At 43.0% G+C, this 14,321-nt stretch overlaps 1 protein-coding gene across 1 annotated transcript; it reads left to right on the top strand.

Annotated features, from left to right (window-relative positions):
• The first annotated feature begins 1,584 nt into the window (after window positions 1–1,584).
• Window positions 1,585–10,796, top strand: ndufs6 (NADH:ubiquinone oxidoreductase subunit S6). Its single transcript, XM_052016895.1, has 4 exons — window positions 1,585–1,798; window positions 5,469–5,522; window positions 8,939–9,061; window positions 10,594–10,796. The coding sequence occupies exons 1-4, from the start codon at window positions 1,622–1,624 to the stop codon at window positions 10,660–10,662; spliced, it is 423 nt and encodes a 140-aa protein (XP_051872855.1). The 5' UTR covers window positions 1,585–1,621; the 3' UTR covers window positions 10,663–10,796.
• The last annotated feature ends 3,525 nt before the right edge of the window (window positions 10,797–14,321 follow it).

Genomic DNA, 14,321 nt, shown 5'->3' on the forward strand with positions numbered 1-14,321 from the left:
AGCCCCAGCCCTCACTGCCCCAGTCCCAACCCCGGTGCACACCAGCCCAGCCCCAGGCCTCACTGCCCCAGTCCCAACCCCGGTCCACACCAGCCCAGCCCCAGGCCTCACTGCCCCACTCCCAACCCCGGTGCACACCAGCCCAGCCCCAGGCCTCACTGCCCCAGTCCCAACCCCGGTCCACACCAGCCCAGCCCCAGGCCTCACTGCCCCAGTCCACACCAGCCCAGCCCCAGCCCTCACTGCCCCACTCCCAACCCCGGTCCACACCAGCCCAGCCCCAGGCCTCACTGCCCCAGTCCCAACCCCGGTCCACACCAGCCCAGCCCCAGGCCTCACTGCCCCAGTCCACACCAGCCCAGCCCCAGCCCTCACTGCCCCAGTCCACACCAGCCCAGCCCCAGCCCTCACTGCCCCACTCCCAACCCCGGTCCACACCAGCCCAGCCCCAGGCCTCACTGCCCCAGTCCCAACCCCGGTCCACACCAGCCCAGCCCCAGGCCTCACTGCCCCAGTCCACACCAGCCCAGCCCCAGCCCTCACTGCCCCACTCCCAACCCCGGTCCACACCAGCTCAAACCCCAACCTTCACTGCCCCAGCCCCCGGCCCCGCCCCCGATCCCAGCCCCAGCCCCAGCCCCAGCCCGCACCACCCCGGGCCCGCCCCCGGTTCCAGCCCTCACCGCCCCTGCCCCTGCCCCGACCCCGACCCCCCAATGATGCCACCGGTCGCCAGCACCAACCTGATTCCGTCCCGGTCCCGCCGCCCCGCGCCTGCGCCTGCGCAGTGAGTTGTCTCTGTGATGGATGCCGGGAAAAGAATAACCTTTGCTTCCGGGCGCCGTGCGTTGGGCGCTGCTTGTTGAGCTCCGCAGGGCCCTCAAGTCCGGCGAGTTACGTGATCCCGGCGGAGTCCTTCAATTTAATGGTCAAATGGAAACTCTAGGAAATAAAACCGTTCTTTTGTGACAGGGAGCCGAAGACAGGCTTCTCTAAATCTGTTCGTTAGGAACAACAATTACTGCTCAATGTTTTGACACATTTCTACAATAAAGAGAACATTACTTGTTGGTAACTTTACTCTCTCAATTATTATTTACATCTCAACATTACCATTTTGTTCACGATGACAATAAGTCCCGCTTCCAGTTGAAACACACAATCAAACCTGATTCTTCAGTGCTTTATTCGTTAATGTCCCGCTGTCAGAGGTGGCATCTTTGCTGTGAAATGTTAAACCCAGGTTCCTCAGTACTATTGTGGACAATACCGAGACACTCTTCAAAGATAACAGGAAGTTTGTCCAGGAGACATTTACAACATTTATCCCTCAGCCAGCTGTGCTAACAAATGAAAAAATGCTTCAATCAATGAGTAGGTCAATCAGTATCCGAGGAAAGAGAGTTTTGCCGAAGTTTCTTTGACTCAAAATCATTAGAAGACAGCAGCCTAAGTTGTGCATCATCTGACTTCAGTGTGTGTTTTAAATCTGTGCTTGTTATTTGAGCTCTGAAGTTGGGTGGATTGCCTGTTGCAGACCCGGACCCGCTCACGATGGGGCGAGCGATAGGACCCGGTGGAGCACCGGTCGCCGCGCCTCCCTGAAGGTGACCGATTCAACATGGCGGCCGCGGTGGGTCGGCGCGTCTGGTGCTCGGCGGCGGCGGCGGCGCTGCGGGTGGGCCCGGGCCTGGGGCTGGTCAGCGGCCGCCCGGGGCCGGGGCCGGGGCCGCGGCTGGTCAGCGGCTTCCCGGGCGCGGGCCTGCAGGCGGCGGAGAAAGTGACCCACACCGGACAGGTGGGCGGAGAAGGGCAGAGGGAGAGATTGAGGGGAGGGGAGGAGGGTGAGGGGGAGGGGAGGAGGGTGAGGGGGAGGAGGAGGGGAGGAGGGTGAGGGGGAGGAGGAGGGGAGGAGGGGAGGGGAGGGGAGGAGGGGGAGGAGGAGGAGGAGGAGGAGGAGGGGGAGGAGGGGGAGGGGAGGGGAGGAGGGGGGGAGGGGGAGGAGGAGGAGGGGGAGGGGGGGAGGGGGAGGGGAGGGGGGGAGGGGGAGGAGGGGGGGGGAGGGGGAGGAGGGGGAGGGAGGGGGAGGGGGGGAGGGGGAGGGGAGGGGGGGGAGGGGGAGGAGGGGGGGGGGAGGGGGAGGAGGGGGAGGGGAGGAGGGGGGAGGGAGGGGGAGGGGAGGAGGGGGGAGGGAGGGGGAGGAGGGGGGAGGGGAGGGGAGGAGGGTGAGGAGGAGGAGGGGAGGGGAGGGGAGGAGGGTGGGGGGGGAGGGGAGGGAGTGGGGATGGAGATGGAGGGGGTGAGGGGAGGGAGTGGGGATGGAGGTGGAGGAGGGTGGGGGTGGGTGTGGAGGTGGGGATGGTGGTGGAGGGAGAGAGGGTTGAGGGGGTTGGTGGAGGGTGGGAGTGGGGGGGTAGGGGGGGAGGAGGAGGAGGAGTGGTGGTGGTGGAAGAGAGGGAGGAGGGGTTGAGGAGGATTGGAGGGGCGGGGGGTAGGATTGGGTGGAGGAGTGGGGCAGGGAGGGGTCTTGGGGGAACAGGGAAAAGGGAGTGACGGGGAGAGGGTGTAAGCTGGGGTGTTAGGCGTCCATGGGGTGTAAATGGAGAGGCTGGGGGGGGGGAGCAGGAGTTTGGTGAGGGGAGAGGTTGGGAAGGGGTTTGGTGAGTGATGGAGGAATGTTGAAGGCTGTCTGGGGATGGGAGAGGTGTTGGAGTGGGGGGAGGGAGGGAAAGGGCTTGGGAGGAATAGGGGGAAGGAGGAGGGAGGGGGTTTGGGAGGAACCAATCAGATTTATTATCACTAACTTATATGATGTGAAATTTGTTGTTTTGTGGCAGCAGTAGATTGCAAAGACATAAAATTACTACAAATTATGTAAATAGTGCAACTAAAAAGAATAATGAGGTAGTGTACATGGACTGTTCAGAAATCTGTTGGCAGAGGGGAAGAAGCTGTTCCTGAACTGTTGATTCTTCCAGTTCCTGTATCTCCTCCCTGATGGTCGTAATGAGAAGAGGGCATGTCCCAGATAGTGAGGATTCTTAGTGATGGATGGTGCCTTCTTGAGGAACTGCCTCTTGAAGATGACCTCAATGGCGGGGAGGGTTGTGCCCATGATGGAGTTGGCTGAGTCTACAACCCTCTACAGCCTTTTCCGATCCTGTGCCTTGGAGATTCCATACCAGGCTGCAATGCAATGCAACCAGTGCTCTCCATCGTACATCTATAGAAATTTGTAAGAGTCAAAGCACAGCATGCTTTGAGATTTATTAGAGATAAATCTAATCTTTGGTGACATACCAACTTTCCTCAGCTCTAATGGAGTAGATCTGGCATGTCTTCTTTGTGATTGCATCAATGTGTTGGGCCTAGGATAGATCCTCCGAGATGTTGGTGCCTAGGAACTTGAAGCTGCTCACCCTTTCCACTGCTGACCCCTCAGTGAGGACTGTTGTATGCTGTTCCAACTTCCTCCTCCTGAAGTCCACAATCGATTCCTTGGTCTTGCTGCTGTTGAGTGCGAGGTTGTTGTTGTGACACCACTCAACCAGCCAATCTATGTCCGTCCTGAGAGGGAGAGGATGCACAGGGTTTCTGCTGGAGAATCAACATCCAGGAGAGGGTGGTTAAATGAAGGGGGCTGGGGAAGGTGTGTGAGGGCCATTTTAAAGGCGAGACTGAATTCTGTCCATAGTCTACAATTCTGATATAGTTTTACTGCCATTCTTGCATGAAGCTGACTATTAAAATAAGTTAATGGTTTTCCAAAAGGGCTATGTGGAGGTGGGAAGTGATAATTCTTGTCTTTAATGGAAAATTCTCCCAGCATTTAACAAAAAATAGGTTACTTTGAAGTGTAGTTAATTGTGTATTGGAAACTAGCAACTATTTTTCACATGGCAGGATTTCAAAAAAATAGTAGCTGGATAAATTCAGCTCACTGCCCAGGTGTATCCATTGAGCTCCTCTCCCCCCCACTCCCACTTAATCCATCCTCTTGTCTTGTGCCTCCTGATCCTGGATCAAATCATAGGCTGTAAGATAACATTGATCAGTTGGTGAAATGACAGAACAATGACAGATGGAATTTAATCCTGAAATATACTGGGTGAAGCAAGCTGGGATGACTGATAAAGGTAGGACATGCACAATGAATCTTTAGGGAGTATTGATGTACAAGTCCAAGGAGTCACATGCCTGACCATGATGTTGGTTGGTAGGTTAATTGGCCACTGTAAATTGCCCTTAGTTTGTGTAGGTCAGTAGAAGAATCTGAGGGAAATGCAGGAGAAAATAAAACGGTAAGTGTCAGATTAGTGTAAATGGGCTTGATGGTAATGTGGACATGGTAAGCCAAAGGGCCTGTTTGCACGCTGTATGACCCTGCGACCTCTACTACAGATTACTATTGAGCACAATTTTGCCACTCTTGTTTTGATTCTATCCAATTTCAGTTCAGTGGTACTGCCACAACACACAATTGCAAGTTTCTTTGTGTAAAGGCAGAGCTTTTTTCCCTGTGTACACCTTCAACATTATAATGCATAGATGCCTCTCCAGCACATAACTGGGGAAGGATGAGAAAGTGATGTTTTCCCTCACATCGGATTATCTTTCACCACCAGCTACAGGCCCATTCTGGCAGCTACATCATTCAGGACTTGACCTATTCAAAGAGTTGTGGTGCTACTAAGCCATTCTTGGTGACGGATGTTGAAGTTCCATTACCCAGAATACTGATTCATCAGTTGAGGAAAGCCATCAGCATGTTTCCTTGCCCTTGTTTGGCCTGAGGATGTGAGACTTTATGATGTCCAGTGGTTACATCAGATTGTTTGGTCCTGTAACTGGCAGTGTTAACCTTCATTTCATGACACTATCTTTGCTTGGTCTGTCCTGTTGGAAGGACAGGACGTACTTAGAAGGAGACTGAGACATTGAATAAAGGGTATGACACTGAGCATGACTGGGCTTTTGCTTGACTATAATAGCTTGGTACAAGTAGTCCAATGTTTGTGCTGAGGAATTGTGAAGTTCACTGGGTCCTTTGCAGTGTTTGGTGTCTGGGTTAATTATGGTTAAAAGGTAAGCTTTAATTGGTTTTCTGTCAACATAGTTTTCTGTAGTAATGATGCAAGTCCTGCCATTTCATCATGCACATCATTTCCTGATGAATGGTTACATCTTAAGGTTAACTTGTTTGCTCCACAGATGCTCATCCTCCTGTCAAATATGTCCAGCATTTTCTGTTGGTGATTCAAAATCTACCTCCAAAACATTATTATACATAGTACACATAAAAACATTGTATTTCAGTTGAATATGCAGTTCTCCTGCTAGGAAATTAATGTGATCAAACGTCCTTGTCAGGATTGTATGGTTTTTATGATAATGTTCTGGAAGATTGATATCAATGGAATTGACACTAAGTGTTCATAACACAAAATGTTTTGCTCTTTTGCTTTCAGGTTTATGAAAAGGATGATTATAGAAGAGTCAGATTTATTGGTCGACAAAAAGAAGTAAGTAGTGACTGAGCTGAGCGGTCAAGGGCAAATCCGGCTCCCTTATTTCAGTTCATGCACTAAAGTATGGAAAATAGCACTAGTTTTACCGTGGTAAAGCAACCTTAATATCAGACTAGTTTTACTTTAAAGCACAATTCTAAAAGTAAAACAAAATTAGTGTTCAAGACTCCTGGTACCTCCTCGCTTTGATTCTATTGTCAGCTCTTTCTTTGTGCAGTTGCAATATTTATTTAAACTTCACTGTCATTTTATTCTATTCAGTAGAGAACATGCAATACACTTCCAGTGGTTGCTTTGTTTCAGTGAATCCACTATTATTTGCCACTGTTCTCTACAGAATATCCATTCCCTTGTGAACACAGTCCTTGTCATCTTGGAGCTTTTGTGGATGATTGCATCAGTGGTGTGGCTTGGGATGATTCACAATTAAAAACCTCTTCAACTACTGCCCATTTTTAAAATTTTGTTCTTTTTCTCACCTTGTACTAGAAATGTTCTTAATAATTGACTCTATTGTGTCCTCTACCATCTCCCCTCTACAATGGGTGTGAGAAGCTTATGGACTAGTGTCATCAAGATGTAGACCATGCAATCAGTTGCCTCTGTTCCTTCCTTCTTGTGCATTAGCCTACCAGGCAAAATGTTTATAGCTCCCCTCACTCCCTCTCTGAGCTCATCCCTATTTCTACCAAAGTATCGATTACCCAACTTCTCTTCCCTTTGGTGATATTTTAAAGAGTTTTGTCTCCTTAGCCCGCTTCACATCTGTTATAATCAACCCTCTTCTCAAAAATACAAGCGTTGACTCCTACTGCCTTGGACACAACTGCTCTCCTCTTCAGTTGCCACAGTGCTCCTTATCAATGTCACAAATGGCATCCTATGTGATTGGTTAACTATTCCTCCTTGTACTTGACCTGTTACAACATACTCCTTTGTGAGTAGGAACAATATTTGCATATATTTTTTGCTCCTATTCGTTATTAAACTCTTTGATTATCTACAAATAATAAAAGTCTTATTTGAGCATTTATGGTAATACCAAGAATCTTCTGATTGGATATTCTCATGCCAACAATGGACAAGTGAAGGGCTAAGTCTTACTTTCACTATTGTGGTTGGCATGTTTCGGTTTTTTTCATTTTCAGTTGTCCTCAAAGTCACTGACAGTAAAATTCTGAGATCTAGCTCCTGAGGGACTTCTGGTGGTGGACTGGCAGATTATCTGTACAATGGATGTTATTCCTATTCCCCAACACACTTTTAATTCATTTTTTTTGCTTGGGTGTTACAGAGTAAAATAAATCTTACAGTGAACCAGGTGAGTTTAAAAGGAATATGGGAAGGAGTCCCAATGAGTTTATATGCAGTGTGGAAATGGAGCCTTGCTAAGTTTAAAGGGAGTGCAGGAAATGGGGGTACTGGTGAGTTTAGAGGGAGTGCAAGTAATGGGACACCAGTGGGTTTAGAGGGAGTGCAGAGTCCAGGGTTCTGGTGAATCCAGAGGGAGTCAGGAAACGGGACCCCGATAAGCTTAAAAGGAGTATAGGAAATAACCAGCTGAATCAGGTACCAAACCATCAGGTTTTCTGATAAGTCTGAAAATAAGTGATAACACTTTGTCACTGTAGTGAAATCTTCAAAATGTCTCTTTAGGTAAGGTAGATCCCTCAAAAATCAAATACAGGAAGTCTTTCTTTATTGCTCCAATCTTAAAAAAAAGCTTTAATTTTTACAATCACAGTAGGCTGGAACTATCTTGGTGTGATTGAACAGTTGCCACCTGTGACTAACCTAAAACTTCACAATTATTGACTGGGTGAATATTATTATCTGTTGTATCAATAGTACAAATATTTCAAGTTATTATTGATGTAGTTACAGTTTATGCTGTTGATGATCAGAACCTAGCATCTTTATCTGAACCAAGACTTGTAGAATCATAGAATTGTTCTGTCACAGAAGGCGGCCATTTGCTTACTGAGTAGATACTGCTCCACATAGAGTTTGTTTCCACTTTCACAACTCGTCCTTCAATTTTCCTATATTTATGTGCGTATACCTCCAAATTCCTCTATTTTTGGACACCCGCTAGAACTGTTTCAAATAGACTAAATTGTTTCTTTTTGAACTTTCTGCTGAAATGCATTTCACACTTCCCTATTATCTGCAATCTCTATCTTCATTTCTCTTGGCAACCTAGTTTGCGTCACATCTGGACGAGGTGACTTCAAGGAAACTGTCCTTTCTGATACCACCCCTTTACCAATTTTCCCCCCATCTTTTATCGATTCATTTTATCCATTATCTGTTCACCTAATTTGTGAACAATTATGCTCATTTAATTGGATTGGGGAGTAGTTAGTAGTTCAAGCGTAGGTGATTTTTCACATCATGGTTTTTCTTGAGTGGTGAGTTAATGAGCAGAGCCATCGTGGCCTCGATACATTCAATAATACAATGATATGCCACGGCTCTGAGGTGATCTTTAAATTAGAAGAGATTGTGAAAGTTGAACTCCATTTTTATAATCCAAAGCAAATGGCACTTGTGTCTTGAGAGGCAGTGTGAAAACTTCACTCAGTTTTACCAACATGCAAACATTTCTTCCAAGGAAAAGATTTCTTCAGTTTTACTTGATAGCCCAGGATGGGAATTGTGTTAAAATTGTGCAGAGAATTTAGGTGCAAAAGATTAGATTGGTGGGGGGGGGGGGGGGGGCGGGCGGGAAGAGGAAGGCATATTACATAGTCACTTAAGAGCATAGGCACAGTAAATACTGGAAGTACCCAGCAGCGACAGCCTGGGGAGAGAGAAGCAGAGTTAGTGTTTCAGGTTAACAAACTTTCATCAGATCCAGTTCTGATATAACGTCATTGACCTGAAATATTGACCACATTTCTCTCTCCACAGATGCTGCCTGACGTGAGTGGTTCCAGTATTTTCTGTCCTTATTTCTCAAGTTTGATTATTATTGTTTGAAATGTGCAAAAAAAATTGTTTTTTTACATTTGTTCTCTCTTGGTATATTTCTTTCTTAAATCCATGGTTTGTTGTTCTCCCACCCCCAACCCCTATCCCCAACCTTTTCTCTATTTTTGCACTTGATTGACCCAGAATTAAATTTAGCAAATTACCTTTCCTGATTCAGCTTCTGCTAGAATGGCTCATTTAGCAATTCTTTAATTTGGTTAAGGGCACACATCATTGCTTGTCCTGGTCACATTGGCTTTTTTTGAGATGCTGAGGTAAGTCCTTGATAAATGGTACCAGTTGTAACTTTATCAGAACAAATCCAAGTACATGTTATGCAAAACATTGCAAGTGTATTCAGCTAGATGTAGATTTTCACATTTGTTACAATCAAATTTAAATTCCAGATTCTGTGCTTTCAAATTTTATTTTGGTAGGTAAATGAAAATTTTGCTATTGACTTAGTTGCCGAGGAACCAATAACTGAAGTAACGGACAGAGTGGTTTCATGTGATGGTGGTGGTGGAGCCCTTGGGCATCCTAAGGTGTACATAAACTTGGTAAGTGTTTAATTTACCATAACAACTTGCATAAGGCATGTTGCAATAAGTAGCAATTGATCATAAATTTTCTCGATGCTGTGTATTGACTTTTGCGAATGACTCAAATGAAAAATATTGACATATACATACAAAATAATTGTGGAAGCTTAAGTTATTTGTGGCAACCACACTATATTTACATTGGTACAGATTTTTGATAACGAGCAGTACAAGTATTTTTTACTAATTTTCATAGGTATATTCCCTATTGAAGTGTTATATGTATTAATTTTTAAAAATTTTCTTTATAAAATTCCATTCAGTATTAATCAACTAAAATAAAATTGGCTGATTATCACTAAGCAGGTTTGTTTTTTTTTAGGAAGGTTGATTTTGTCCGGGAGTGTCCTATGTAAAATAAAACAGAGCAAGCTGATTCAATTCTTGGGGTATTTTCTACTTGCTGAATACAGAATGTCACCTTATGCTGTTAAATGGTGACATTTGGCTTGGGAAACAAATTAGAAGATAAATAATATAAAATGTTATTGAACAATACTGCAACTTTATTTAGTGATTTGAATTATGCACTTAATATTTCTTAGAAATTAATATGTCTCCTGTTTCAATATCTTGACTGAAAGTGAATTATAATTTTTAGTATGGCTAAAATTTAATTCCTGCATGAAGTAATCAGGAAACACTTTTTCATACAAAGGTTGGTAGCAATCTGAAATTATTTGTCCCTGAGGGATATGTGATGCTAGGTACAGCTGTTAACTAGGAAGCCTAATGGTATGTTGGCCTTTATTGCGAAGAAGTTGTAGTACAAAAGTAAAGAAGTCTTACTGTGATTATACAGAGGTCTGGTAATATCTTATTTGGGGTACTGTGTACATTTTTAATCTCTGAAGGATATATGTGAAGCCAGTGTAGCCTAGGTTTGGAGGATTTATTCCTGGGATGAGGGTTATCCTATGAGGAGAGACTGAGTAAGACTGGTTTAAACTCATGGGTTTTGAAAGGGATTCACATGGTTGAGAGGCTGTTGCCTCAAGCTGGAGAGTCTAGAACTTTGGAGCCTACTCTAAGGATATGAAGTTAGTTATTTGGGACAGAGATGAGAAAGGTTTGATAAAATGGGCAAGGCATATAGGGTCAGCCATCTTAATAAATGCCAGATCAGGTTTGAGTGTACACGTGGCCTATATTTGCTGTTTAATGTTCTTATGACAGGGGATCAAGGAAGATGGTAGATGTAATTGAATCAAGTGACACAATTACAAGACTGGCCTTCATGTGAAATAATCGAGCAAACTGTAACCAGCATCATCTTACCAAGTCTTGGTACAAACAAAATATACAGTTCAGATCATGAGATCCTACTCTTACTGTATTGGATTATACTGTTAATATTGGGTAGCATAAACTCTTAAGCTTAAAGCTCTGTGTAATTGCAAGGTGAATACTTGCTGCTTTATATTTAGTGAATAATAGTTCATAATACTTCTGAGCATCCGAAACCTATAATAATCTTCTTGTTTTTTTAGGATAAAGAGACAAAAGTTGGAACATGTGGTTATTGTGGACTTCGTTTTAAACAAAAGCATCATCACTGAGATGGGATCATTTAGAATAGATTCATTTTTTTTCTCTAATGTATGACAGTAAGCTATGAAAATGAATTAATTGAACTTTGCACTGGTTGTTGCTGAAATGAAGTTAGAATAAAAACAATCTCTTGTGAAACCAATATGACTAATGAACATAGAATATCAGAGTTTAATTTAAACCAGCTTCCTCTGTACAAGCACTTCCTCAGATTAATGTTCGTTAAACTAGTCTCCACTGTTTTGAACATTATTCAAATTATTTTGCTCAGAATTTTATGTAACTGACAAATTTGCTGGGAGTGATGTGTGATAAAAAGTTATTTTAGTCTGATTTGAAATCCAGATCCTGATATATTAAACAATGATAACTTACATTTTGAATAATTGCATAATAGTCCAGAATTAGCAGGAGTGAGGCAACTTGGACTGTGTCCCATGTAGTAAAGCTTTTCCTTGCACTTCAGCTTTAAAATATTTTATCTTGGTAAGTTGAAACGTAGGCTACTAATGAATTGACAAGGGCACATAACTGATAGGGCCAAGTCTGTCCCAATATATGAAATATTGAGAAAGAAAGAGCAAAGCAGTGGTAAATTAAAATCAGAATGGTCATAGAAGAAGAAATAGAGAAGAAAGCAATGGTGATAATAATAGATGGGGAAAAATAGAATTGCTGCATTAATGATTGCAAACACCTTTAAATTTGTCCTTGGGGAGTAAATTCAAGGCTGGAATGAAGGAATGTGATTCCATGAATTTTTTTTCTCCAAAGTAATGTACGGCACACTGGCACAGCAGTATTGCTGCCTCCTCACAGCTCCTGCAATTCTGATTCAATCCTGTCCTTTGATGCTGTTTGTGTGGAGTTTGCACATTTTTAGTTAGTGGATGTGAAATATCATAAGTTATGGGTCAAAAATAGGGGAATAGGATTGATGGGATGGCTCTGAAAGTCAGCATAGAATTAATGGGACTGAGGGTCTCCTATATCATAAGGGAATTTAAGATAATTGGTGTTTAAATGGTCAAACTGGAACAGTTTGGTGCACTTTCTAGCTTGCAAGTAATGTGATTATACCTTGCAATTGATATTTTGCACTTAAAAGCTTAACATTATTTATTAGTCTTTAATGTACAGGAAGAGACTCATGTACTTCATTCTTCTGAATATTTTCTCCATTTTTACATGTACATAATGAGTTTTCTATTGTCTTTGTCTTTCACATTTTGCCTTTATTTCACATTTGATAGAATCACACCGAAACCAAAAACACAAAACTTTTATTTTTCACTTAAAAAGCAGTAAAGATTGCATAACTTTTGGATCATGGACCCTATCTTGACATGAAGTGAAGCGTGCGGCTGCATGTTTCTGCCTGATTATGAGAGTACATAGACAAGATATCACAGTTACTGTTATGCCTGTTGCTATTTTATGGGAGTGATTCTTTCCCATCCTCAATAGCAATTCTTGGCTTTGTGCAGGTAAGGGAAAAATGACATTATCGAACTTGGCTTTTTTTGAGATACTGACACAAAAAAATGTAATAAAAAAATTGTTTTCATTGAAGAGCCAAATTCACCCCCCCCCCCCCCGTTCTCCCAATGAATATTGATGACGGTGAATTCGAATGAATATACGTGATATTCTTAGATACAACATTAATCTGCTGTAATCTTCCGTTTTCCAAAGCCCTTTATGCTGTTTATATGTGAGTGTAATAGTAAAACTGACCTCAGCAATCTGAATATTTAAATTCAAGCTTCAGCTGAGATGTGTAAAACTATGGAAGCTTCATTTCTCCTGTTTATGGCATCAGAACGCGTTATTCACATTATTTTAAAATTACGGTCATGTTTGGAACAAACTGAATTCAACACTGAGTGATTTTGTTAGATGTTTTTCAACCAATAGTTTTATTTAATGAGCTATGAATCTCATGCTTACAAAACAAGTGTTGTAAATCATTCTCATTGGTGAACATTCACTCTGCTATACTGGGGAGTACGTAACTAGCTTTAAGGTGTTCCATAATACTGTAATTAATGAGATTTTCTTCTGATCAAATCAGATTTGAAAATAATTAAACTAAATAATTATTATGATGTGTTCAAGCTGATAGTCCCCAATCAACTAGAGCACATTTGATCTATCTTTATTTCTGGAGGACCAGGGAATGAATACACGAGGTCTGAGAGTTTCTTGGGGACTTCCAGATTCTAACATTTCTGGAATTTTTCATGCTCATTGGAAGATGGCAAATGTGACCTCTTGAAGGAGGGAGAGAGAAAGCAGGGAATTCCCAAGGTATTAATCTGATGTTGACATCATAGTGGGAAAATGCTGGAATCAATAATAAAGAATGTGATATCATGACACTTATGGGAAATCGTGTTTGACTGATCTATAGGAGTTCTTTAAGGATGTATCTAGTGGAGTAGATGAGGGTGAATGGTAGGTGAAGTGTTTTTTGACTGTCGGGAGATTATGGTACACACAAATTTAAGACAAATGAAATTGGAGATGATATACTAGATTGAGAGTAGGTTATCCGATAGAAAACAGACTAAGAATAAGTGGGTCCTTCTTGGAGTGGCTAGTGAGGTAACACAAGGATCAGTGCTTGGGCCCCAACTAATCAGAATCTACATCAGCGATTTGGCTGAAGAGGCCAACTGTAATATTTTGAAGTGTGCTGATGACGTGAAACTAAGTAGCAAAGTGCATAGTAATGAGGATGCAAAGATGCTTCATGTGGTGATAGACAAGCTAAATGAGTGGGGAAACAACAAGACAGATGAAGTCCAACATGGTGCAAAACAGAAATGTTGAATATTTTTGACATTCAATGGGACTTGGGTAACTTTGTACACATGCCAACATGCAAGTGCAGCAGGCAGCTAAGAAGGCACATGGTATTTTGGTCTTCATTGCAAGAGGATTTGAGTACAAGTGTAAAGACGTCTTACCAAAGCCCTGTATAATGATAGCAAGACCATGCCTAGAATATTGTGTCCAATCTTGGTCTCCTTACCTAAGAAGGAGAGCAATGATGATTCACCAGATTAGTTCTTGACATGGTGAATCTGATTTGAGGAGGTATCGAATAGGTGAGATTTATTTAGAGTTTAGAAGAATGAGAGGTGGTTTCATTCAAAACTAATGAATATATTTTTAGAAGGCTTGACAGAGTAGATATGGGGAAGATACTTAGCTAAGGAGTCCAGAACTGGATTCACCACAAGGAGAGGTTATTAAGTTCTGAAATGTGATATTTCTTCATTCAAAGGGTGGTAATTAATCTTTGAAATTCTCTCGAGAGTACTTTGGAGGGTTAGTAATTGATTGCATTCAAAACAGATAATAATTCATTTCTGGATATTAAATGAATCAGATATGAAGATAGGGCAGGAAATTACTGTTTACAGTAGAAGATTAGCCATAACCTTGTTGAAAGGCAGAGCAGGGCCAAGGGTTCAAATGACCTACTCCTGCTCCTATGTTCTTGTATGTGCCTCCAAACTACACACAAGTCGCATTAAGCACTCATGCCCCACCCATGGCTGTGTTTGAGGATCCCACTTTGGCTTCGTTAATCTTCTCAGAGCATACAAAGCTAGAGTGGAAGTGAGTCATCCTCAAACACAAGGAGTTGCCTATGAAG

This window comes from Pristis pectinata, chromosome 5, assembly GCF_009764475.1.
Source record: "Pristis pectinata isolate sPriPec2 chromosome 5, sPriPec2.1.pri, whole genome shotgun sequence".
NCBI lineage: Eukaryota > Metazoa > Chordata > Chondrichthyes > Rhinopristiformes > Pristidae > Pristis > Pristis pectinata.